The 26,696-nt window shown below is 44.7% G+C and overlaps 1 protein-coding gene across 3 annotated transcripts; it reads right to left on the bottom strand.

Annotated features, from left to right (window-relative positions):
* Positions 1-613: 613 nt before the first annotated feature.
* Positions 614-26,646, bottom strand: ZNF180 (zinc finger protein 180). 3 transcript variants are annotated; one of them, XM_082368472.1, is made up of 5 exons: positions 24,779-26,646; positions 21,778-21,864; positions 8,761-8,835; positions 3,938-4,064; positions 614-2,806 (listed from the first exon to the last, which is right to left on the bottom strand). In XM_082368472.1, exons 2-5 carry the CDS (start codon positions 21,826-21,828, stop codon positions 1,062-1,064), a joined length of 1,998 nt encoding a protein of 665 aa, XP_082224598.1. In that variant the 5' UTR covers positions 21,829-21,864; positions 24,779-26,646; the 3' UTR covers positions 614-1,061. The 3 variants fall into 3 exon arrangements, with proteins under 3 accessions (XP_082224598.1, XP_082224599.1, XP_082224600.1); XM_082368473.1 differs by lacking the exon at positions 24,779-26,646 and adding an exon at positions 23,881-24,157; XM_082368474.1 differs by lacking the exon at positions 8,761-8,835.
* Positions 26,647-26,696: the final 50 nt, after the last annotated feature.

Here is a 26,696-nt window from a genome sequence, read left to right on the forward strand (position 1 = left end):
AAAAGCCCATTTGCCCTCCATACTGCCCATACATTCTCATTCCCTCTGGCTTAAATTTCCAGTTCCACATTCCCAAGGAAATATTTTATTCTCAATGAGGAACATTCCTGGAATCTAGTCCTAAGGAGTAACCTGTTCATGCTAATCCAAACGGAACTCTCAGAACCCTGAGGGATCTTTGCTATCTGACTGTCCAGACTTTTCTAAATGGTCAAAGAGATGGAAATGTTTGTTATTTTTTTGACTATTACTCATATCATTTATTAGTATTATAAAAAAGCATACATTCAAAAAAAAAAGGCATAAACCTAAAATTAAAACAGATACGCCTAGAATCCCTTTAGATCCTGATCCAAACACAAATATCTTATCATGATGGTTCTAGAAATGAATGTTCTATACTCTTGCCCTGCATTTTTCAGTTCATATCATAGCCATTTCCCTAATTTTTACAAAACCTTCACATATAAGAGAAAGTGCTGTATGAAACTGATTACTAAGTAGCTGCTAGGGAGATCATGTTGGAAAACGATACACTGAAATGCCTTTTTCCTGTCTAAGTTCTAATAACTACAGCAATTTCCCAATCTTCTCAACAACAAGCCCACCGGTATTAGCATTCTCATTTATTCTTTATTGGAAAAGAGGTCCACCTCACTGGCAATCACTCCACAGCATATTGCCCATTTAATGATAATTTTCTCAAACTCAGGTCAAAGTGCTTTCTGCAAGGAAAAGTGTCAATAGTTATTACTTTTGTGGGAATGTGTTATTAGGGCCAAGTTTGATTTTTTAACATGGAATTGCTAAGTAAAATATGTGATTCACAGTTTTTCTCTATTTCTTCCCCAGAACAAATTTCCAGATACACAATAACAGAGAGCTAACTGAAAGCTTTTTCCACACACATTGTTTTCATGGTAGTTCTTTCCAATACATGTAATCCTGGAGGAATGGAAGGAGGGAAGGAGGAAGTGAGGGGCTGAAGGGAGGGAGGAAGGGAAGGAGGGAGGGAGGGAGGGAGGGAGGGAGGGATATATTCTGGCTGAAAGATTTCCAAACTAGTTACATTCATAGGGTTTCTCTTCAGTATGAGTTGCCTGATGCCTAATAAGTTTAGAACTATTAATGAAAGCTTTCCCACACTGATTACATGTAAAGGGTTTCTCTCCAGTATGAGTTCTTTGATGCACAATAAGTCGAGCACTCAAGCTGAATGTTTTTCCACATTGATTACATTCATAGGGTTTCTCTCCAGTATGAGTTCTCTGATGTTGAGTAAGGCATGAACTCTGCCTGAAGGATTTCCCACACTGACTGCACTCATAGGGCTTTTCTCCAGTATGAGTTCTCTGATGTACAACAAGAACATAACTCTGGCTGAAGGACTTCCCACACTGATTACATTCATAGGGTTTTTCTCCAGTATGAGTTCTCTGATGCATAACAAGGTGAGAACTGCGGTTGAAAGATTTCCCACACTCATTACATTCGTAGGGTTTCTCTCCAGTATGAGTTCTTTGGTGTGCAACAAGTTGAGAACTCCAGCTGAAAGATTTTCCACACTGATTACATTCAAAGGGTTTTTCTCCTGTGTGACTCCTCTGATGCGCAACAAGTTTGTAACTTTGACTAAAGGACTTCCCACATTGATTGCATTCATAGGGCTTTTCTCCAGTATGAATCCTTTGATGGGCAATAAGCTTATAGCTCTGGATAAATGATTTCCCACATTGATTACATTCGTAGGGCTTCTCTCCAGTATGAGTTCTTTGATGTGCAATAAGTTTGTAGCTCTGCCTGAATGACTTTCCACACTGACTGCATTCATAAGGTTTCTCTCCAGTATGAGTTCTCTGATGCACAACAAGGACATAGCTCTGGCTAAAGGATTTCCCACACTGATTACATCTATAAGGTTTCTCTCCAGTATGAGTTCTCTGATGAGAAACGAGGTGAGAGCTGCGGCTGAATGATTTCCCACATTCATTACATTCATAAGGTTTCTCCCCTGTGTGAGTTCTCTGATGTGCAACAAGATGAGAGCTCCAGCTGAAGGATTTCCCACACTGATTACATTCAAAGGGTTTCTCTTCAGAATGATTTCTCATGTTTTGAGCAAGGGATGAACTCTGGGAGGTTTTATTACATTTATACTGACTCTCTTCAACAGGGATTCTCTGTTGTTCATTATGGGATATACTGTGGTTCAAAACTTGCCCACATTCCTTAAAATCAAAGGATCTTCCTTGTGCGTGTATTTTCTCATGTAGATTTCGGGGTTTATCACGGCTAAAATGTTGAATTCTGTCACTAAATCCATAGGATTTATCTTCTGTTTGAGTTTTTGTAAACTGAATAAAATGAATGCTCTGGGGGAGGTTTCCACATTCTTTATTTTCACAGAGTTTCTCACTATCATTAATCATCTGATGAGTGTTTACCATAGAATTATAATGCAATTTTTTAACATGTGAAGCATGTTTATGAAAATGGTTTCTTATGGGTATCATCTGTGGTGAAAGAAGACTGGAATTCAGACCACGCTTCTCCTCAAGGTCATCACTTTTGCAGGCTCTCTCATGACTAATAGCTTTTCTGTGAGTGAATGTCACTTCCTTCAAAAGTCTCTCTTGTTTTTCCTGTTGCTTCTCCAACAGCTCCTTACAATCCTGAACTTCTTCACATGAAGATAACCAAGGATCATCTCTTGTCAACCTTTCTATCTTCACTCTGTGGGATGGTTCATCACCAAAAATGCTCTGCTTTGATGTTGATTCTCTTCTTCCAAGTGCAGTTGCCGAGTCTGGAAGGAAGCAAAATAAAACACCCTAGCCAAAAAAATGTTAGAGCTGGAATAGGGGAATAAAAGCTGATAAGAAAGTATGCAATTATATGTGGATGTGTTTTCAGCTATGGACCTATAACATGAATTGAGAAAGCAAAAGGATGGGATGAAGCAGTAAGCAGAGAACTACCATAGTCCAATAGCGTAACAAGGCATTAACATGAAACTATTTCAATCTTAGTGTTGCTGAATAAAAAGACTTTAGATGTCAAATATCTCCATATTCCAAAACAAGATACCCTATGCAGAATCTACAGAATTGCAAAACAATTTTGCAATCCTTAGCAAAAAAATAGAGGGTCCTTTCTACCTTCTTTAGTGCTAGATATATGTTCACTGAAATAGAAATTAGTGTCTACATTTCTAGGAATTTCTGGAGGCATGAAACTTGCTAGCACAGTCTGTGTTAGTAAGACAAGGTCAAACTACTTTGTGAACCAGGAAAAAATAATGGGGGCACTGTTATCCCAGGTTCCCTAAATGCCTTAGGGGCTAATATGGCCCCATGAATTCCTTTAGTTCCAAGTGAGAGAGGATGAAGATTAGCTCATAAACAGAAGCCTTGGTGGCTATTAGGCCAGGCAATAGAAAGTACACTTGGAAAAAGTGGTGATGTATATAGTCCTCCAGGTGTGGGAGATGGTGAAATATGCAGCATGCCCTATGGCGATTTTTCAAACAAATCTTCTATACCTGTAATGACTCCTAAATGTCTGTTTCTCACCTGGCTATGTGTGTTGAGAAACTCTTTTTATACTTATCCCCTTGTTCCAACTAGGAGACTGCATCTGGTTTGAAAAGCTGATAGGGAAAGACACAGGACTTTGGGTATTTGGGCTGGGGACAAAAGAAAATCACTTCAGAATTTGGTCCCAGTCCTTGGCCTTTAGGAGCCAAGAAGACTGCATGAGCTCAAACCCAAGAATCTGTACCTTTGCTACCCTACAAATTAAAACTAAATCTTCACTGGGGAATAAAAAGCACAAATGCAATCTATGTATGGCCAAAATCATTCTGGCCTCTGAATTCCCTAGCTCTTGTGAAATCATTTCAATATATAGACTTCGTTAAAGGGGACTGTACTCTTACCCCAAGAGACTAGGTGCCTGTGGTTCTCCAGGATCACATCTCTGTCCAGGGTCCTCCGGGCAGGGTTCAAAGTGCCTTCTTCCTCCTGAGTGAAGTCCACAGTCACTCTTTGGAAGTTCACTCCTTCCTAAAACAGGACACACTTTCTTGCTCAGTTGGGTATCATTTCCTTCCAATGTTCACAGAGGAAAAGTTTGACAGGTGGAAGAAAGAAAACCTGATGGCCTGGAAATTGTCCTGAGATGATCAACGTTCAAAGGATTCTAGTCAAGGGATACAGGTACCTTCTAGGTGAGCCCCTTTGGGTTTTGGATGCTGGACCTGTTTATATAACCCCAAAGAGGAACACCAGATAGGAAATGACATAAACTGTTTTCTCTCTTGTTGACCTTAAAGAAAATGCTTATTATGATTTTTGCATTGGTGAATATAGAATTCCTACGTAGGAATTCCCTCCAAATTCCCGAGAAACTAACAGAACAGGGTCAGCAAACTTTTTCTCTCAAAGGTCAGAGAGCAAATATTTTAGGCTTGGCAAGCCATATGGTCTCTATTACAACTACTCAGCTCTGCTGCTATAGTGAGAAAGCAGCCACAGAAAATATATGAACAAATGGATGTGGCTTATTACAATAAAACTTTATTTTCAAAAAACAGGTGACGGGCCAGATTTGGCACACAGGCTTTACTGATGCCTGAGACAGAAAATGAAATGTGGGCCTTAATGAAAGGCAGTATGTACAGGTTAAGAGAACTGGATATGGAAAAGAGACGTGGGTTTTCTCATCTATTAAGAACCTATGTCTGAATTTTTTAAAAAAAATATATCTAATCTGATCATCTGTCTATTAATGGTGAGTTTATTCCATTTCTATTTATTAGGCTTAATGATACCCAATTCATTGTGCTGTTGAGTGAATTAATTGTAATGATATATGAAAAGCCATTACCAGAGTTTACTAAAAAAAAACAAAGGCTGGGAATTATTATCAGGATGATTAGGTTTGAGAAGCCTCAAAAAATAAGTGACAGCCAATGAGACCTTTATCCTGAACTCTTAAGTCTTCAGAAAACATTTCTATTTTGTCCACACTATAAGCTGCACCATAGGGCCTGTCATTACTGCCATGTAAAGGGGGTCTCTTGGACTGCCTCCTCTAAGCAGGAAAAAAACTCCTTCTAAGACTTTTGGGCAGGAATTTTGTTCCAAAAAAGTGCTGGAGGTGATCTGTCCTTACCCAAAGGCAGCAAAAACCACAGAAGTCGAATGCCACTTGCCAAGGCTTTTTAAATAGATGGGGTGTTCTTAAGCTGTGGTTCATGCATAGGACACGAAGTCCCTGAATCCCATGAAACACCATGCAAAATGCTGCTGTACCTTTTTCTAAGTTGTGGCCCATAAATTTCACTGAAATCTCAAAGGTTTTCACAGTTACCCCAAAATGGAATTCAGAAATATCATTTGTTATTTCTCATTATTCATTTTGTGCCATTTCTTCAGGATTGAAGATCTTACAAGGATGAACTGAGTCAAAGAAAATAATCAGAACCACAATGTTGTTTATAGGTAATAACAATTATGTAAATATTTTTAAGCAGCAGTTTAAAGAAATAGAAAGTTCAGCCAGAAGATCCTACAAATATATGTGTTATTCTTTCAGGTCATATTTTTTTTAAGATCTTAATAAAACATTGATCTAATACTTAAAAAAAAAAAAAAAAGGAAAAGAAATACCACTTGCAAGCTGCCCCCTGTGCTGAACATGAATCTATATGTACTGTTTTTCAACCTCCAATCCATGCTTCCTTTAAATAAACACTCCCCTTCACTTTTTAATGTAGGTCCCTTTAATATCAAACTTCTTCAAATGTTAAATAAATAATACTAGATTAGCACTCCCCACTGCACCCCAGGCTATATGTTCTCAAAGTTCCAGGAATTTCTATCATAAGACTCACCACACTTTCTTATCATTTGCATAATGGTCATCTTTGTCACTAGGCTGTAATCCATGAGGGCAGTAACTCCAGAGCTTAGTACAGTATTGGTGTATAGTATAGACTAATTATATATTTGGTAAATTATTTCAGTAAGTGAATCAATAGTATATCAGTAGACTCTGTAATATATCAAAATAATCTTGGTTCAAATTCTGATGGAAATCCTCTCCTCTCACCTGAATCTCACAAGGCCCATCACATACCCATTTGAAAAGGTCCTTCAGCATATGTGGATACTGGCTGTTTCTGGACTTCTATCCCCTCTTATTCTATTCTTCCTCTCACCTGTCCCCTACTCCCCAGTCCTCAAAATTTCTTCCCAAACCCTTCAACTGTGCCCTTGGGAACTCTTCTTCTATAATAATGAAATCCGGAATTTCCCTGGTGGCGCAGTGGTTAAGAATCCGCCTGCCAATGCAGGGGACACGGGTTCGAGCCCTGGTCTGGGAAGATCCCACATGCCGCGGAGCAACTAAGCCCGTGCGCCACAACTACTGAGCCTGCTCTCTAGAGCTCACGAGCCACAACTACTGAGCCCATGCGCCACAACTACTGAAGCCCACGTGCTCTAGGGCCCACGCACTGGAACTACTGAAGCCCACGCACCTAGAGCCCATGCTCCATAACAATAGAAGCCACCTCAATGAGAAGCCCGCACACCGCAACTACAGAGAACCTGCATGCAGCAATGAACACCCAACACAGCAAAAAAAAAAAAAAAAAAAAAAAGAAATCCTACATCTTCACCAAATATTCTCTCTACATCCCTGTGTTAATAGAAACCTACACTTCCCCCCTGAGGACTCCCTCCTCTGCAGTCCTCACAGGCTCAGGGTGGTCGTGCTCTCCCATCCCAGGGGTCTCAGCAACAGAGGGGGAGGAGGGTGTGTGTCCTCCCAGTTACCCTGAAACTCATGCCATTTACCTCACTTCTTGGAGCTTTGTTGTACCAACTTCTTGAACACCACCCACGCCCCCAACCACTGAAGATTTGTAATACCCAGGATTTATCCTCTAATTCAAGAACTTGTACTGTCTCGTCTTGTGCAGTCTATAGCATCCACATGTAGAGTCCTCTGGTAATAATATAAAAATAACTGACTTTAATGAAGCACTTACTGTGTGGTGTCAGGCAGTGTGCTAAGCATGTTGCATAAATTATGGCTCACTTAATTCTCACAAGGCCCCTTGTGAGAAAATACCATTAGCGGCACCATTTTTCAGATGAACAGCTAGAAGGTCAGAGAAGTTAACACGTAGGCCTAAGGTTAGTGACTGGGATGCAACCTCAAGTTTCCCTAACATCACAGACTATGTTCTCAGTCATCAACTCATATGGCCAGCCCAACTCCCAGCCCCTCACTCTTAGTGTGAGACCCCAGATCTTGAAATCACCATAAAGTACTCCACCTCTCAAGTCGCACACCCAGAAGTGCTCACTCTTTCATTACGACATCAGAATTCTCCACTTTACTTGCTTAATCACTCCCTTTACTCCTCTCATTCTCTGCTGGTTTGGGGCCTTTACTAAAATATCTACTATCACTATCCTCCAGTTTGTAGTCTTTTCCTTTCTGTTTAGCATCCTCTTTTATCTTTCCCATCTTCATTATTCAGGTGAGAGCCTATGGATCACTCACCTTAATCTTTCTATTTGATATATTCAAAAATTCTCTTTCAAATATTACCCTGACCTATGAGGCTTCCACTGAATACACCTGGCTACAAAAACTAAACAAATCTGAATGTCAAATCTGCTCTCCATGGAAAGTAGGTTACAGAACGCCACAGGGAAAGAAAACCACAAAAGCAGCTGGATAGAGTATTATTAACAGTCACTATCGGGAATCCCTCTGCGCTCTCACTGCCGAGGCCCCGGGTTCAATCCCTGGTTGGGGAACTAAGATCCCACAAGCTGTGTGGCACGGCCAATAAATAGATAAATAAATAAATTTTAAAAACAGTCACTATCTCAGAATGAGCCTTTCGGACTGACCAGCAATCCTATTATACCTCCTGCAGCAGCCTGTCTCTCATAATCCAAATTACTATTTTAAGCCTTCTCTACTCTAGTCAAACATCTCTCCATTCCAAGTCCCACCCACATGCTCAACAGATAATTTCACCTGACTGTTCACAGAGAAAAACACAAGCCTTCAGATAATTTCCTCAACCTCATTTTTCTTATATGAGCCCTTCCTCCTCTAATAGAGTCAATGCATTCACATGTGCTCTGAATTAATTCCCCTGGCACTAATCAAGGACTCTGCTTTGTCACTTTTGTCTTCTTTTTTAAATTATTATTTTTAATTTTTATACAATTTTGAAAGGTTACTTTCCATTTACAGTTATTACAACATATTGGCTCTATTCCCCGCGTTGTAGAATATATCCTTGAGCCTATCTTACTCCCAATACTTTGTACCTCACACTCCCCCACCCCTCTACTGCACCCCCCCCTACACTGGTAACCACTAGTTTGTTCTCTGTATCTGTGAGTTCCGCTTTATAGTTTTATCTCCTCTCTCTCCTGACCGTTAACTTCTTTTCCTCCACTTACTCTTTCTTGCAACCATTTAAACCGAGCCAAATCCTTTCAAACCTTTAGGGGATAAAAGACAACAACCCTCAACCTCAGATTTCCTTGCAGTTATCACTCTCTTCAATCTTTTATAGATAACCAACTTTTTGTAAAAAGTTGCCCACTCTTATCTCTATTTCCCCATTTTCTACTCACTTCCCAGCTCACTTCAATGTGGCTTCTGCCACCCATCAGCCATGTACATTTCTCAAGGTGAAGACAGAGGCCCTGTCCAACTCACCTGGCTTGCAACGGCCAGTGACCCAGCATCGTCTCTCTCGACCTTGACGATAATCTCCTGAGAAAGGAGACAGTCCTGAGAAGGCAAAGCAGATGAGAAAAAGGAAAATAATCAGGGAGCTAAGTCATGGCTCAAAACTCCCACTGTGAGTAGGCTAGGATTTGACAGACCATCTGTTTTAACACATCCCACCTACCAAACTTCTGCTCCTTCCCACTGGTAAGCTCAAGCTGGGCATGTGGAGAGAGAGAGGGGACATCTGGAGGAGCAACAGGCATCAGACACAGCATGATGTCTTTGTGCATCTTCCAGACCAGTCCAGCTACCAGCTGAATGGAGCTGAGTGACCCCAGACCCGATGCAGAAGAAAAGAACTGTCCAGCTGGGCCCTGCCTGAATTCCTGAATCACGGAATTGTAAGGAAATAACACGTAATACAGCAAGACCAAAGAATGATAAAGACAAAGATCAACAAATTAACTTCATAAAATGTTTGGCAAAAAGTTCCACCGATAAAGGCACCATCAATAAGAATCTATGTTGTTAAGATTTCCTCCAAATCAGAAAGAAAGAAAAATAGACAAAGGAAAATGCACATGCAACTCAACTATGAAGAAATAAAATGGCCAGTGAATATACAAAAAGATGCTCATCTCTTTCAATCAGATAAAATCACATCTCTATTTCTATGACACCTCTATACATTAGAGACCATTAAATTCACACCAATAATTCCAATTAGAATTCAACAACACACTTTATTCTAGCCTTCCCACTTTCTATATTTGTACCTTCCTTCTCTGGGTCCCATTATCCTATTTATATTTATTTATTTGCTCAAACCCCTGTATGTACCCAATATCCCAACCACATGGACTGTTTCTTCGGCCTGTTGCTAATGACTCCTGCCCTGGTGGCCCACGGGTCAAGAGCTTCATATACTCCTAGTGGAAGTTTAAGTTGATACAACCTCCCTGGATTGGCAATGTATTTCTTAAAATAACATTTTATTTTGAAATAGTTTAAAACTCACAAGAATTTACAAAAACAGAACAGAGAGAGTTCCTGTGTACCCTTCACCCAGTTTCTCCCAATGATACTATCACATATAACCACAGTGCATTGTCAAAACCAGGAAACTGATATCAGTTCAACATTTTAAACTCAGGTACCGACTTTATCCAGATTTCATCCGTTTTTTACATATACTCTTTGCTTTTATTTTTGTTTTTTTAATGGCAATATTTTAAAAATGTAACATCCAGTAAGTCTTCTTGATAGTATTTCCTTAGGGACTTCCCTGGCGGTCCAGTGGTTAGGACTCAGCGCTTTCACTGCCCTGGCCCAGGTTCAATCCCGGGTCGGGGAACTAAGATCCTGCAAGCCATGCGGAAGGAAGGAAGGAAAGAGAGAAAGAAAAGAAAGACAGAAGAAGGAAAGAAAGAATACTTAGATGTATGTACAAGAAATCTCATTAAAGAGTTACATTATCATAGCAAAAATGGGGGGGGGGGGGTGGATTAAGTGTCCATCAGTAAGTGCCTGGTTAAATAAATTATGCTTCATCCAGATAACTGAATATTATTTAGCAGCCAAGAGAAGAAAAGATAGATTTGCACGGATTGATGCATATAAAGGACAGAAAGATGTCTATAATATATTGTGAAGTGAAAAAATTAAGAACTGTATATAGACCATGAATACATTTTTATAAATTATAAACATGCCCAGAAAAGTCCAGAAGGGCAGTCTCAAAAGCATTAAAAGCAGTTATATTTTGGAAAAGCAGAATTGAGGTGCAGGTTCACAGTCTGTGTTTCAACATGGTGTCCATTTTTTAATGACATTTCCTTTCCTTAATTCAATATTTACCAAACAGCAAAAAATGTTTCCCTCTTGAAAAAATTACTCTGAAACAAGATAATTCCTTTGTGGCTTCCTGAAGTTTTTACTACCAAGTACAATGACTCATCCTGTCAAATGACACTCTGTTCAAGGACAGGCATACCTCTTTTTTTTTTTTTTTTTTTTGGCCTCGCCACGGCTTGCAGGACCTTAGTTCCCCAACCAGGGATTGAACCCACACCCTCAGCAGTGAAGGTACAGTCCTAAACACTGGACTGCCAGGGAATTCCCCCAGCATACCTCATTTTATTGCACTTTACTGCGCTTCACAGATACGCATTTTACAAATTGAACGTTTGTGGCAACCCTACATCAAGCAAGTCTATTGGTGCCATATTCCCAATAGCATTTGCCCACTTCATGTCTATGTGTCACAGTTTGCTAATTCTCAAAATATTTCAAACTTTTGCATTATTATTGTATTTGTCATGGTGATCTGTGATCAGTGATCTTTGATGTTACTATTGTAATTGTTTTGAGGTGTCACAAACTGTGTTCAAATAAGACGGCAAATTTAACCCATAAATGTTGTGTATATTCTGACTGCTCCACTGACCGGCCCTTCCTCCGTCTCTCTCCCTCTCCTCAGGACTCCTTATTCCCTGAGACACAACAATATTTAATTAGGCCAGTTAATAACCCTACAATGGCCTCTAAGTGGTCAAGTGAAAGGAAGAGTCATACATCTCTCACTTTAAATCAAAAGCTAGAAAGGATTAAGCTTAGTGAGGAAGGCATGTCAAAAGCTGAGATAGGTTGAAAGCTAGGCCTCTTGTGCCAAACAGTCAGCCAAGGTGTGAATGCAAAGGAAAAATTCTTGAAGGAAATGAAAGGTGCTACTCCAGTGAACACTCGAATGACAAGAAAGAGAAACATTTCTATTGCTGATATGGATAAAGTGTGAGTGAACTGGACAGAAGATCAAACCAACCACAACATTCCCTTAAGCCAAAGCCTCCTCCAGAGCAAGGTCCTAACCCTTCAATTCTGTGAAGGCTGAGAGAGGTGAGGAAGCTGCAGAAGAGAATTCTGAAGCCAGAAGAGGTTGGTTCATGAGGTTTAAGGAAAGAAGCTGCCTCCATAACATAAAAGTGCAAAGTGAAGCAGCAAGTGCTGATGGAGAAGATGCAGCAAATTATCCAGAAGATCTAGCTAAGTAATGAATGAAGGAGGCTACACTAAACAAGAAATTTTCATTGTAGACAAAACAGCCTTAGGTTGGAAGAAGATGCCATCGAGGACTTTCATAGCTAGAGAGGAGAAGTCAACACCTGGCTTCAAAGCTTCAAAGGACAGGCTGACTCTCTGGTTAGGGGCTAATGCAGCTGGTGACTAAGTTAAAGCCAATGCTCATTTACCATTCTGGAAATCGTAGGGCCCTTAAGAATTATGTTAAATCTACTCTACTTGTGCTCTATAAATGGAAAAACAAAGCTTGGATGACAGCACATCTGTTTACAACACGGTTTACCAAATATTTTAAGCCTGCTGTTGAGACCTATTGCTCAGAAGAAAAGATTCTTTTCAAAATATTACTGCTCTGATATTAGAGCTCTAAAATATTAGAGCTCTGATGGAGAGGTACAATGAGATTAATGTTTTGATGCCTGCTGGCACAACATCCATTCTGCAGCCCATGAAGCAAGGAATCGTTTCAACTGTCAAGTCTTATTATTTGAGAAATGCATTTCATAAGGTTATAGCTGCCATAGATAGTGATTCCTCTGGTGGATCTGGAGAAAGTCAATTGAAAACCTCCTGGGAAGGATTCACCATTCCAGATGCCATTAAGAACATTTGTGATTCATGGGAAGAGGTCAAAATACCAACATTAACAGGAGTTTGGATGAAGCTGATTCCAACCCTCATGGATGACTTTGAGGGGTTCAAGATTTCAGTGGAAGAAGTAACCGCAGATGAAGTGAAAACAGCAAGAGAACTAGAATTAGAAGTGGAGCCGGAAGACGTGACTGCATTGCTGCAATCTCATGGAAAAACTTTAATGAATGAGGAGTTGTTTCTTATGGATGAGCAGAGGAAGTGGTTTCCTGAGTTGGAATCTATTCCCGGTGAAGATGCTGAGAAGATTGTTGAAATGACAACAAAGGATTTAGAATATGACATAAACGTAGCTGATAAAGCAGCAGCAGGGTTTGAGAGGATTGACTCCAATTCTGAAGGAAGTTCTACTGTGAGTGAATGCTACGAAACAGCACTCCATGCTACGGAAATATTGTTCGAGAAAGAAAGTGTCAATGGATGAGGCAAACTTCATCGTTGTCTTATTTTTTAAAAATTGCCACAGCTCCCCAAACCTTCAGCATCCACCACCCTGATCAGTCAGCAGCCACCAGCAGTGAGGCAGGACCCTCCAGCAGCAACAGGAGTATGACTTGTTGAAGGCTCAGATGATGGTTAGCATTTTTTTAGCAGTAGGTATTTTTAAATTAAGGTATGCACACTTTTTAGACATAATGCTCTGGCACACTTAAGAGACAACAGTATAGTGTAAACATAACTTTTATATGCACTGAGAAACCAAAAAATTCACATGACTCGCTTTATTTCGATATTCACTTTACTGTGGTGGTCTGGAACCGAACCCGCAGTATCTCCAGCGTATGCCTGTGTACTTTGTTCCTTCTTAAATCTTCAAACACTGAGAAATAAGTACAGTTGACCCATGAACAACATGGGTTTGAACTGCCCGGGTCCACTTACATGTGAATTTCTTTCAATAAGTACGAACAGTACTACACAACCCTTGGTTGGTTGAATCCATGAATGTGTAACCACAGATGTGGAGGGCCAACTACGGGACTTGAGCATCCGAGGATGTTGGTATACATGGGGACTCCTGGAACCAATCCCTCTCGGATACCGAGGGATGATTTTACTGTTGATTCTTGATTATAACTCAGTTATCATTCAGTCTCAATCATAAACTAAAAGGAGATAAACTACTGTACTTTTCACAGGTGTGCCAATTTCCCTCCCTTATCAACCTAGATAAAATTTCACTGTTGCATTGGGAAGGGTCATGAAAAGTGGCTAGCTTAAAGTCAGAAAAGGATTTCTCCAAGCCTAAAAACACCTCTCTATAATTCCTGGGCAGGTACTGAGGGTAATGCTGAGTATTTAATGAACTGGAGTTGTCACAATGTAAAGGTGGCCCAATGTGAAAGCTTAACCGCTAATTGCCTGCATTACTGTTGAGTACAAATGCCAGGATGGTTAAACTGCCTTAACATGGCTGCCTGGGCATTACAGAATAGCTCCAAGGCCAAGGAACAAAAACATACAAATCTGGGGCTTCCCTGGTGGCACAGTGGTTGAGAATCTGCCTGCTAATGCAGGGGACACGGGTTCGAGCCCTGGTCTGGGAAGATCCCACATGCCGCGGAGCAACTAGGCCCGTGAGCCACAACTACTGAGCCTGCGCGTCTGGAGCCTGTGCTCCGCAACAAGAGAGGCCGCGATAGTGAGAGGCCCGCGCACCGCGATGAAGAGTGGCCCCCGCTTGCCGCAACTAGAGAAAGCCCTCGCACAGAAACGAAGACCCAACACAGACAAAAATAAATAAATTAATTAATTAATTTTAAAAAAAAACCCACATACAAATCTAACTCCCAAGGCTAAAATAACAACAACCAAACTACAGATAGCCCCAAGGAGCCACAAGTTTTGACCCCAAACTGCTAACGGACTCAAATATCATGGAAACTCGGCTACTAAGAGAAATCGCATTCTTAATGTGTGACAACACCAAAGCTGTCTTTTCTTGCTACAAAAGTGGCAGACGTTGAATTCTAACAACTTAACGGCCAGAAGTTAACTCATCCTATAATCTAAAACTACCTGGGAAATGAGAAGTTTCTCAAGAAAGGAAAACCTAGAAACACTGGACTGTATTTTAAATTATTACATAATCTTTCACGTTTTTTGTTTGTTTTTAACATTTAAGACCAGTTAAGAAACAATGCCAAGAACTGAAAAACTTCATGTTTCTATCTAACTCAGGAGGTACTAGTAACGACAAAACCCCAAAATGCTCCGTATCTGCCACAACTGCTAAAACAGTTTTACTTGGGGAATATGGATGTACCTTCTCTTTAATCAAAACTGTTTTCAACATCTTTTGATTTAAAAGTTTTCACAAGGAAAACAAAAGGGAGATCACTTCTGCTCACGGTCATCTCTGCACCAAATGTCCTTCCCTGCCACCAGCCCAGCAGTCAATTCTGCCACTCTGCTTTCATTTCTTTGCATCACACGTATATTTATACCTTTTTTAAAAAATCCAACTTCCACTAGAGTGGGTTCCCTAAGAGCTGAGCTCTCCTCTCTCCTATTTACCATGGCTTCATTGTACTTCAATCAGTACAGTCATCACTCAGTGTCCTCGGGGGGGGGGGGGGTGGTTCCAGGACCCCCACTGATACCAAAATCCACTGATGCTCAAGTCCCTTATATAAAAATGGTGCAGTACTTGCATATAACCGACATACATCCTCCCGTCTACTTTAAATCATCTCTAGATTACTTATAATACCCCATTCAATGTCAGTGCTATGTAAGTGCCATGCAAATGTGATGGAAAGAGTTGCCAGGCAAGCAGCAAATTCAAGTTTTGTTTTTTGGAACTTTTTGGAATTAAAAAAAATTTTTTTTTGATCCCGGGTTGGTTGAATCTGCAGAACCCTAGGATACGGAGGACCAACTGTACTGACACATAGTAGGCACTTCATAAACGTGTGTTGACAGTAAAACAACCACACGGAATGTGCTACCTGAGCCTTCACATTGTCCTTTGGTCCCCAAAGGCACCAAGTCTTTGCTGAGTTCAAGTCCCTCCTCTGGTTAGAAGAAACCTCTGTTGGGCAGCGCCCTTTCTTCTCAGAAAATTCAAAGCATCAGCCTCCAGAACCTACCCGCAACTTACTCTCTCAAACTAAATGCTCAAGAACCATGTTGTCGGGACTCCGTTGGCAGTCCAGTGGTTAAGACTCCAACGCTCCCAATGCAGGAGGCCTGGGTTCGATCCCTGGTCGGGGAACTAGGATCCTGCATGCCGCACAGCGTGGCCAAAGAAACAAAACAAAACAACCATGTTGTCACAAAAGTATGTGAACACATACACACACACACACACACACACACACACACACACCCCTACAGCCACCCACTCCTTCTATCCACTTCGGATTACCAACCATTTTAGGAATGTATCCTGTATTTACATCTTAGCTCCAGAGGTTTCCTTAAGATAATACCTATCATTTGCTAGTGTGTTTAACAACACACAGAGTACTTCAACACAGACTATCTCACACAATTATCTAAACTCTTTTGAAGAAGGGAGTGACATGTCAATTTTACCCACACAGAAATAAATGGTAATAAAGTTTCGTAAACTCATTGAAGTCCACGGAGTTCACCAGAGATGGTCCAAACACTGATTGCCTGATGTGAACTCCTCCCTCTTCCACGGCCCCATCGCTCAAAGTCTGATCATTCAAGCTCCGGAGCAAATGCCACCTCTTCCTTGAAGCGTTCCCAGATAGCACAAAGTCTTGTCTTTTCTTCCCTTAGTTTCTTAGCTGTTTTTATTGGACCCTAACTGTACCAGTAAAATCATTCTCCTCGAATTACTTCCATGTCTATATATCTGGATCATGAACCCTAAACTGTAAAGAACTGTATATTTTTCACCTTTGTATTCTCCTCAGTACTGACCAGGAGCACAATGTGAGTTGTCTGAATGTGACAAGGCTAGAGATAAGTGCACAGTTTTGGATATATAACTGGAATGAAAAGCCTTTACCCCCACTTCTGTGTGCTCTGGAGCATTTTTATTTTTATTCTTTTTCACTATTTACAATTTATTTTATTCTACAACTTTATTGAGGTATACTTGACAAATAAAAATTGTACAAAGTTACGATTTTTTTCATATGGTCAGAACACTTAAGATCAACTCTCAGCAAATTTCGAGGACACAATACAATATTGTTAACTTTAGTCACCATGCTGTATATTAGATCCCCCAGGACTTACTCATCCCACGTAACTGACCCTTTGCAACATCTAACCAACATCTTCCCATTTCCCCCACTGCCTGGCAACCACCATTGTACTCTCTGCTTTTGCGAGTTGGACTCTTCTAGGTTCCACACGTAAGTGAGATCATGCAGTATTTGCCTTTCTGTGTCTGGCTTATTTCACTTAGCGTAATGTCCTTCTGGAGCATTTTTTAAAGTATCCCTTTTGTTCAACAATCACCTCTCCATGTAATGAAGGAACAGTTTCCTTTTTCTTTGTGTACTTTACAGAATTGAATAGGAATTAGCCTGTTGACTTCCACGTGGAGAAGAGTTACAGGCAAAAGATAATAACCGTTCTCTCTGCGATATGAGTGGAACCATGTGTGACCCAGGGCCGAGGAAGAGAGACAAGCAGAGCCCTCATGGAGTGGCCTGTCCCCTTCACAGTGAACCCTTGCTCAAATCAGTCCTAGGACTATTTGCTACTCGCTCTCCCGTAAACAGAGTTGACCAAACATACCTAACTCAGGGGGTGGGGGGTGGTTCTTGGGGGAAAAAAAACAAAGCTTCCGGTCAAATCACAGAATGATAACTGAACTCAATTCTCCAAGCTTTGTATTTGGGAAACTCCTCCATCTGTGAGGAGGTCCAGGATATTAACTCTAATAGGCATGCAGGAGGAGAATTTCCCTCCTTGGTGTGTTAATTTCTCTTATCGCCCAGAGGAGATGTAGGGCAGAGTTCACATTTCAGCTCAAGGGAAGTGATGTACAGGGTCCATTTGGAGGGCACAGAGTTTCTTAATTACTAATTTGAGAGGGAGGAAAAGCAACCCCTACTCAAACCAAAAGCTGAAGGCTCCCCTGCCTGATTTTCTCAGAGATCCTCCTGACCAGAGGGTCTCGCTAGTTCTCATGCACAAGAAAATTCTCTCTCCCATCCCACACCATTATCTATGAAAACTTCTCAACTTTCCTCAAATGGACAGAACAGACCCTCCAGCACGGGGTCACCAACTCATCAACAACCTGCCCAGCTCTGATGTTGAAACTGACAGGGAACAGGCGAGGCTCCACCACCACCTTGGCAGGACGTTTTGGTCTCACTCCCTGAAGGCAGGCAGGGTTTAGAGTTGCTTCAAGGCCGAGTTACTTCCAGGTATGTAAGTCACTGAAACCTCTCAGGTGATGTCCCAATACAGTCTCTTCTTGAGTGTCCCTCATTCAAAGCCAAGACTTGGGCTCCCTGGTTGTCTCTCCCTGCCAGGGCTCTGCTTACCATCTCCAGGCCCAAAGCACCCGTGCGTCTTCTGATAACGATTAAAATGAACTACAGACCATTCAGAGTTGAGAAGTGTGGAAGCCAGCCTCCAAGGTGGCCCCCAGGGACCCCCGCGCCTTCTGGTATTCACACCCTTATGTAGTCCTTGCCCACCTGGTACCAGGGTGGGTCTGTGCGACCAACAGACTACAGAGGAAGTGATGGTGTGTCATTCTGAGATCAAATGATAAAAGACACGGTGGCTTCCATCTTGGTTGTGTGCAATTAAGCGCGCAAGCTCCCGCTCCCCCTCCGTCCCTTCCTCTCTCTCTCTCTCTAATCTCTCTCAGATCATTTGCTCTGGGAGAAACCAGCTGCTGTGTTGTGAGCAGCCCTGGGGAGAGGTCTACGTGGTGTGTGGGACTGAGGCCTCTCGCCAACAGCCACATGAGTGAGTTTGCAAGTGGATCCCCTACCCAGGCAAGCCTTCCAAAGGCAGCAGCCCCAGCCAACAACTTACTGCAGCCTCAGCAGGGACTCCAAGTGCCAGAAACATCCCGATAAGCTGCTCCCAGATTCCTGACCCTCAGATACTGTGTGAGATACAAAATGTTGGTTGCTTTAAGCTGCTGAGTTTGAGAGATGCAGCCAGAGATAACTAATACAAGAAGGAAAATGTTTTTGCTTTTTCTATCTATGTAGCCTTTCTGTCTGTGAGAACTAAGTCATCTTTCTCCCCAGCACCTCACACAGGGCCTTACATTGGTTAGTCCATCAATAAATATTTGATGAAAGTAAAAATCATAATGAGTAGATTGCTAATTCAGTTGTATAGCATAGAAAAAGATGGTGAAAGGACCATTAGGATTCCCAGAAAACACCTGAAGTTACCAGCTTAAAGTACAATACCAATGGTCACATCAAAACTCATTTTAGGGCTTCCCTGGTGGTGCAGTGGTTAAGAATCTGCCTGCCAATGCAGGGGACACGGGTTCGAGCCCTGGTCTGGGAAGATCCCACATGACGCGGAGCAACTAGGCCCGTGCGCCACAATTACTGAGCCTGCGCGTCTGGAGCCTGTGCTCCGCAACAAGAGAGGCCGCGATAGTGAGAGGCCCGCGCACCACGATGAAGAGTGGCCCCCACTCGCCGCAACTGGAGAAAGCCCTCACACAGAAACGAAGACCCAACACAGCCATAAATAAAAAAAAAAAACAAAAAACAAAAAACCTCATTTTACCTGTACTTTTGATAAAGATGTGAATGCAAATGTATGTAAATTTGTATTTGCATAACTTCTCTCTCTGAAACTCTTGTGTACGTGTATAAGGAATCATTTACATAATCAAAAACATTTATAGCAGTGCTGTCTATAACAGCAAAAAACCGAACACTAAATATCCATTAACAGTAAACTCATAAAACCTGTGGCATATTTAGAAGTTGAGATCTGGACACTAGGGGTGCACACTGGTATCAGAATATCACTGCTCTCAGGCCCTCACAGCGGACAGAGACAGGGAAAATATATGTGTATATCTGTGTGTACACACACACACACACAAACACACACAGAGGTACACAACATCTGTATGTATTTCTACATCTACATATACTGAAAACCATAAGCCACACCAATACCTCCAATTCCACTGATCACCACCAAGTTCATTCCAAAGTCCTCTCTTTCCACAGCTGACGGCGAGAACCCTGCCTCCCATTGATTGACAGGGACAGAGTAAAGGGACAGAGTAGGTAATTAAATAGTTAATGCCACTAGGGGATTGTAAGTAAAGAAAGAAGTATGGGAGACCCCTGTAAATTAATGATCACTCAAGAAAACAGGTCTGCTTAACCACAAAACCAAGCGGGCTTGCTCAGCAACAAAGCTATGCGACAGAAGCATGAGACACGCCCCCAAACAATAAAACAATGGTGGCCTGAGACCCACATCCTGCCCAGTGAGCTCAGTGAGTTAATGATGCCTAGCACATGCTCCTCTGTGTGCACTGAAAACAAAAACATGAGGAAAAGGTGGCATTATACTAAAACCTGAGATGATTTACCATTTTTTTAGCATACGTTACCGCCTTTTTGCTCATTTCCACTGCGCCATGACAGTCCCAGCTTGACCATGTAGGGACAAGAAAACTCCCCTGCCCGACATGGAGGAAGAACTGATGATGGAAGCGTGAGGTCTACTCAAGAATGAAGAAGAAGGTGGTCTTTTCCCCCTCCCCACTTTTCCTTTGACTATAAAACTGTAGCCCACTAAATTTGGGGGGCACGGCACCCTCTTGCCTGCCCACCTGTAAGCCTCACAAGCTTCCTGTTCTAATAAATCACTCATCTCTTACTTGGCCTCATGCTGAATTCTTTCTGCGCTGAGACATAAAGAACTGGAGCTCCAAGAAGCCCCCGCGAAACGCCACCTAGCGGTTTCACCATGACCCTTGTTTGATTTGTTTATCTGACTGACCCCCCTGTAAGTAACTAATCTCCCATTTCCACCGCCACTGCCTCTCCTACACGGTTCTCCTCGGCCCACCCGGGCTCTGCTGCCCCACACGGGGCCAGCCTCTGCCAAGGGGCCCTCGTCACCCTGCCTGGGCTCTGACTCTGCAGGCCAGGTGGCCTCTTCTCAGGGACTCACTCTCGAGTCACTTGGCCTTGGACGCCGTGTGGATGCCCTCAACGTCCTGCCTGAGCTGAAACTCCATGTCGAGTCACCCTCACGTGTAGATGCCCTCAACCTGCTCAGGCTGTGATATGCCACACCAGGACGCACCCCACCTCCAACATGGGTGCCCGTCTCACCCGGCTCTGGCTCGGACACCCTAAGCTGGACCACCCCTTGCGTGGACACCCTCACTGCACTTGGGCTGCCCACACCGGGGCATCCCCTCTCTGGGTGCTCTTCTCACCTGCTCTGACCCTGTCACCCCAAACCAGAACTCCTCCTCCATGTGGACACTTACCTCACCCCGCTGGGTCACTGATGCCCTCACACATGGATGCCCTTGTCACCCTGACCAGGCTGTGCCACCCCGCAGCAGGCAGCCCTCCCTCAACTGCAGACGCCTACCTAGCTCTGCCCCACCTAATAGCTTCAGGATTGAACTGTCCAGGAAGGGAAAGGTGAAATTCTAATTTAACATCTTTAAGAAATGAAATGTTCTCAAAGAAAATGCTTTAAATCATTAATTTCCTAACCTTAAAATGCGTTGTACAGGAGTACAAAAGTATAGATAAGTAAATAAAAACATAAAGTCACTGGGAACATAACTTACAGATAATCTTTGTTAACTGATATATTATAACGTATTTTCTATGCACACGCAAACTACGTCCTTTTTTTAATCATTTCAAAATGCTATTTACTTAACGTAGATCACAAATATCTTTTTATCCTATCAATGGCTACAGTGAATTCCATTTCATGGTCTTACTAGAACTCAATTAACTCTCCTCTTGCATTGCACGTTCTCAAACATTCTTTCCAACTGCTTATTCTCAAGCAAAGCTGTGAGTCGCTGGCCAAGGGGTAAACAGTACCCTAAGGGCTTTGGATACAGGATGCCAAATTCCTTCCAGAAAGAGTTATTTGGGTTAAGAGGGTGAGGAAATGCAGGGAGCCCCATAAAATGTATAGTGTGTAAGTGTTAGAAGCCTGCTGATCAGGAGGGGCCAGAAGCCCCCAAAACACTGCAAAGGGAGCTGGACAGTGTCCCAAACCCAGGGGATCAGGCTGTGGGGCATGGGTGGGGACAAGCTCTGGGTCTCCCAAGGGAAGGGAAGCTCCACTCACCTGCGCGCTGGCCTTCAGGGGTCCCGGGGGCTTCTCATCCCGCTCTTCCATGCTCTCCAGGCACGGGCAGGGGCCTGAGGTCCTGAGCTGCAAGGGGAGAAGCCCTGAGTACAGCATCTTCGTGCAGGTCCCCTGTGGCTCCCCCCTCCCTGGATTAGTCTCTGCTTCCAGGATGCAGTACCCATGGCAACTGTGCTTCTAGAGGCTCCTGCCCAGATAGATTCCTGCCTGAATAGCTGTGCTTGCACCTAGAGTCCCTCAGTCCCTCTCCCAGGCCAAGGCTCTGCAGCTCTAGCCTGTAGCTCCTCCACTGTCTGGGGCCTCTGGACCACCTACCTGGAAGCCCACCACATGGCCAAGTGCGGCCTTCCGTCCATCATCAAAACCTGCAGCACGAATCAGTCCCTCTCTATCCCACTGGATCCTGGGACCCCTACAAACACCCAGCACATCAAGGACCCCCTGGTGTGCACCCGCTACCCCCAACCTGAATCTGCAGCCCCAAGTCAGCACCTCTTCCTAAGGCAAACAGCAGGGCTCTGGGCTTGATGGCTCAAACTCCGTGCGTGACTAATTGCATGAAGTTCATGACGTAGCCCCACCCCTCCCAGGATCCACTGACAAGCCTGACCCTCCAGCACCTGTCGGGTGGATTGCCTCTCACCTCCTGCTCAAACAGCCAAGTGTAATCACAGAGCTCAGCTGCACCCAGAACCTGGTCCCTCAACCATTCTAGGGTGGGCGGGCTCCTACCAGAAGAGCGCCAGTCCAGATTCTCCCCCACCCCAAATCTTCTTGGGCCCCGAATCTGTAATTCTGACCTGGCCCCTCCACCAACTTGGGTGTCCTCAGGCCTGAGTCGGAAACAAAGCCGGCATGGGACCGGGGGCTGCCCGACAAACACCAGCACCTGCCAGCCCCTCCTAGGCCCCAAATGTGGACCTCAGTTGTCTTTGTACCAACTCGATGTTTCTGGGTCAGAGACTAGAACAGCCCCTGGCAAATCCCCCCCTCCGCACGCCATCCCTTCCCCATCTCTCCCTCTTACCCACCCCTCAGCCCCACTGGATTTTCACTCAAACAGTATAGGGTGAGTTCACAATGCAGCTGTACCCTGAACCCGCACCCAAACTGCTTCCCCCACCAACCTCCCCAGGCCCCTACTTGAGTCGCACCTGCCCAGATTCCTCCCAAACATCTTCCTGGGCACCTGCAGCTCAGGGAGATCCTGTCTCTCCACCAACCTGGGCATCATCAGGCTGTGAGCGGGCGGCCAGGGGCACAAAGACCCCAGCGCCCTCTAATACCCACCTCCAGCTCCTCCTTTCTCACCCAAGTACCTGCGCATGTGCACAGAGGGCACCTGGCACAGCCCTACCCCTCTGCAGCCCAGAATCTGCAGCTGCTCCCTCCATCTGGACATCCTCAGGCAGTACCAGGGTCCTAGGACTGCCCATGCGCCCATTCTGCCCAAATGCCAGTGCATGTGCAGAGCGCGGCCTTGGCCCTCCCAAGTTCAGAACCCAAAGCTCCAAACTGGGGCCCTCAGGCCTCTACTCCAGCAGCCACCGCACAGGGGCCACCCATCGAGGTTCCCTCCTCCTGCTGGCACACCCACGCACGCAGAGCGGGCTCACACCCAGAATCTGCATCCAGGACCTGAGCCCTCGGCCAGCCTGGGGCACTGTGCAAGTTCCCGCTCCTGAGACGAGAAGCTGCATTTCCCAAGCTGTTCCTCAACCTCCCTGGGATACCTCAAGTACCCACCAGCCCCTGTGAGGGTTCTCAGGTCCCCAGCCTCACTGCCTGCTTACCACCGTAACTTCAGAACACCCAAACAGTAACTGGAGCAGAGAACTCCAGAATCAGGCCTAGGACCTGGGCACTCACCAGCCTGGGGGTTCTCAAGCTCACGACAGAGCAGCTCCCATGGGAACCAGGTCCTCTTGCTTCCTCCAACCCAAACGTCAACCCCTGGGTGCCACCTAGCATACAGCCCCTTCCAGGTCCTAATCTGCAGCCCAGACTCTGTTCCTCTACCGCCTGGAGCATTCTCACGCCTGCAAGCTAGGCAGCCCGAGCAAAGGTCCTGGAAACACCTACTTCATAATCATGCTGGCAGCATCCTGCTTCCTGCCCAAACAGCTGTCAATCTGATGGCAGCTGTTGCAGCTTGTCATTCTGGGACTCCGATTCTGTACCTGTCACCCAGTGTCTTCACCAAACTTGAATGTCCTAGGACTCTGCACTATCCTACGTGGGTCCCAGGATCACTGGTCCAAGTCCCTGCTTCCCATTCACACATCTCCAACATGTGTAGGAAGCCCTCTTCTTAGAACCTGCCTCTAGGCTCTGGTCTCTCCGTCAACCTAGGAGTCTGCAGTCCATCAGCCAGTCTCACGGCGCGGGGAGGTGGGGAGGGTTAGGGGGGGCGGTCGCTGAAGTAGCGCTGCCTCTCCTAAAACAAGAAACTGCAACTCCCACTTAGTCTGTCCACTACCCAGGGCGCCCCCAGGTCTGCAAAAAGAGTGGTGTCTGCTCCAGGGTCCTAGAGTCAACTACCCAGAATCTCACCTCCCATCTCGTGTTTCCTGCTCAAACACCTGCTCAAGAATACAGGAATGACAGAGCCCCTCTCCTCCGAGAACCGGAATCTGCAACTGGGCACTTCATCAACCCAGTCGTTCTCAGCTCCTCCAGCCTTGGATGAGGGGGAGGCGGGGTTCTCAGGATCTTCCCCCACACCCGTGCATATAGCCTGTCTTCCAACCAACCTGGGCATCCCCAGAGCAACACCCGACCAGGTACCCGCGCACGTGCGCAGAGCACAGTCCCGTGATCTGCAGCTGCCCTAGTATCACCACCAACTACTGTGACCCGAGGCTGAAGCACCGCCCACGCAGGTCCCAGATCGCCCACCCACACACGCCATCCCAGCGGACCGCCTAGACCCTGCGCATGCGCGCACGGGACACCCGGCGCTGCCCCGCCCCTCACCAACCTGGGCGTCCACCGGGTCGAGGGCCAGGCAGGGCCTGTCCCAGCCTCAGTGCCCAGCACGGCTCTGCGGCACGACGAGCTCGGTTAAGCAACTCTCTGCCCCGATTCTGCACACGACAGACTCGGGTTAAGCTACTTCTGTCCCCTCCCCTAGTCGGCATCCGCAGGGCCACTCGACTTAACCTCCGAAGGACCGAGGTGCGCGGAGACAAAAAACGTCCGCGCGCGGGACAATGGCTGCGCTTCTGGCCGAACCCGGAAGTACGTTTGGGCTCGGCGAGCCTGGACTACAATTCCCAGAAGGCTCGGCGGCGCGGGCGGTGATTGGGCGGGGTTCCAGCTCCTCAGGGAAGGTGGACACCCGGACGCGGCAACACAGGAAGAGAGCGCTAGGGTTGGGGTCCCCGCTGGGGGCTGAGAGTGTGCGTGTCCGAGTTTTTGCGGGACGCCGAGACGAGGAGCCAGATCGGAGGCCGAGGCCAAGACACCGATGCGTGGGGAGTGGCTGGCTTGGGAAAGGCCGGCCCTGGGCTCGGCTTGACGTCCAGGAGTGACGGTGAAAACGGGATCCGGAGGGGAACGGCGGGGACCCCTCCTGGGCGCCTGCTGCCCTTGTCAGGCGCTTTGCGCTCAGCATCTCCTTTGGTCCTCGTGGGCAAAGATAGTTGCTACAAACCCGTTATACAGTCCAGGGAGCTCCTGTCAAGCCCTTCAGGAGTCTGAAATGTTTTTGTAGTCAAAATAGTAAGAATCCTTTTTTTTTTTGAGGGTTTTTTCCCCCCTACCTATAAGGACTTAAGGATCTGTTCCCCACCCCTCCTCTTTTCTCTTTGCCTTCATCTCCTGAGCGTTTTCCTGGCTCAGTTCCAGACACGCTGGCCTTTACACTTTCTCCAACAACTCCAGCAGGCTCCCACTTCAGGACCTTAGCCTGTGCTGTTCATGCTGGCTGGCAGGCTCTTCCTCTGAGGATTCCCTCACCGTCTGGTCGTTAGGCGAATGTCACCTTCTCTTGAGGCGTTTCCCCCACCAACCATTGTAAACTTGCAAACCCACTCTTCACTCCCCACGTACTCCCTCCTCCCCCCACCGTTATTTTTTTCCCTAAAGAACTTTTCACTAACGTAGAATATATTTTAGGTGTATTTTTGTTGTTGTTTTTGGTTTTGTTTTGTGTCTATTGTCTATCTGCCTTCACCACGAGACCGTGCGCTCCGTAAGGGAAAGGATTTATATCTATTTTGATCGCTGCTGTATCCCCAGCACCTACGGTATCTGGCACATAATAGCTGCTCAACCAATATTTTGTTTTCAAAAAAGGTTCCTGGCCCCCCGTTAAACACTTTAACATCTTATCGTCGCGTTAACCAGCACAATCACCCTGTGAGGAAACTGTGATGGTTATTTCCACCCCATCAGGGAGGAGGCTAAAAACTGGAGCCCTGCTATATGAAAATAAGGTATTTTTAAGCTTTTTCTTTTAATGCTGTCAAAGAACTCCTGTAGTTTTCCTCATGTGAATCTGACTTTTAACAACAAAAAATTAATTGCTGTTTGAAATGTAATCTTTACCCCCAAAGTTCCTTATAATTGGTTATTGTGGTTGATTTTTTTAAAAAAATATTTATTTTGTATCTGGTTAACCTACTGAAATGTTGTGAATTCTTATAGTATTCCATTTGATTCTCCTGGCTTCTTTAGTGAGAGAGTCATCTACAGATAATACTTTCATCTCTTCTTCAACAGTATTTTAAACCAGATATTCCCTTTTACAGAAGATGAAACTGAAGCCCAATAATATTAAGTACCTTACCTTAGATTGTATTGTAAGGGCAGAGCTGGTATTTGAGTTCAGGAAGTCTGACTCTGGAGTCCATGCTCTTAACTTTTACATTATTTTGCCCCTTGCCTACACATCA

Source organism: Balaenoptera borealis (genome assembly GCF_965194805.1).
Source record: "Balaenoptera borealis genome assembly, chromosome: 19".
Lineage (NCBI taxonomy): Eukaryota > Metazoa > Chordata > Mammalia > Artiodactyla > Balaenopteridae > Balaenoptera > Balaenoptera borealis.

What these genes read in the sequence shown, in the direction of transcription:
- ZNF180 (XM_082368472.1), bottom strand. Translation starts at nt 21,828, where the DNA reads ATGGAAGAGCGGGATGAGAAGCCCCCGGGACCCCTGAAGGCCAGCGCG. An exon ending in CCCTGAAGGCCAGCGCGCAG is followed by an intron (nt 8,836 to 21,777) that starts GTGAGTGGAGCT and finishes TTGCCTTCTCAG; the next exon opens with GACTGTCTCCTTTCTCAGGA. An exon ending in CACTGGCCGTTGCAAGCCAG is followed by an intron (nt 4,065 to 8,760) that starts GTGAGTTGGACA and finishes GTCCTGTTTTAG; the next exon opens with GAAGGAGTGAACTTCCAAAG.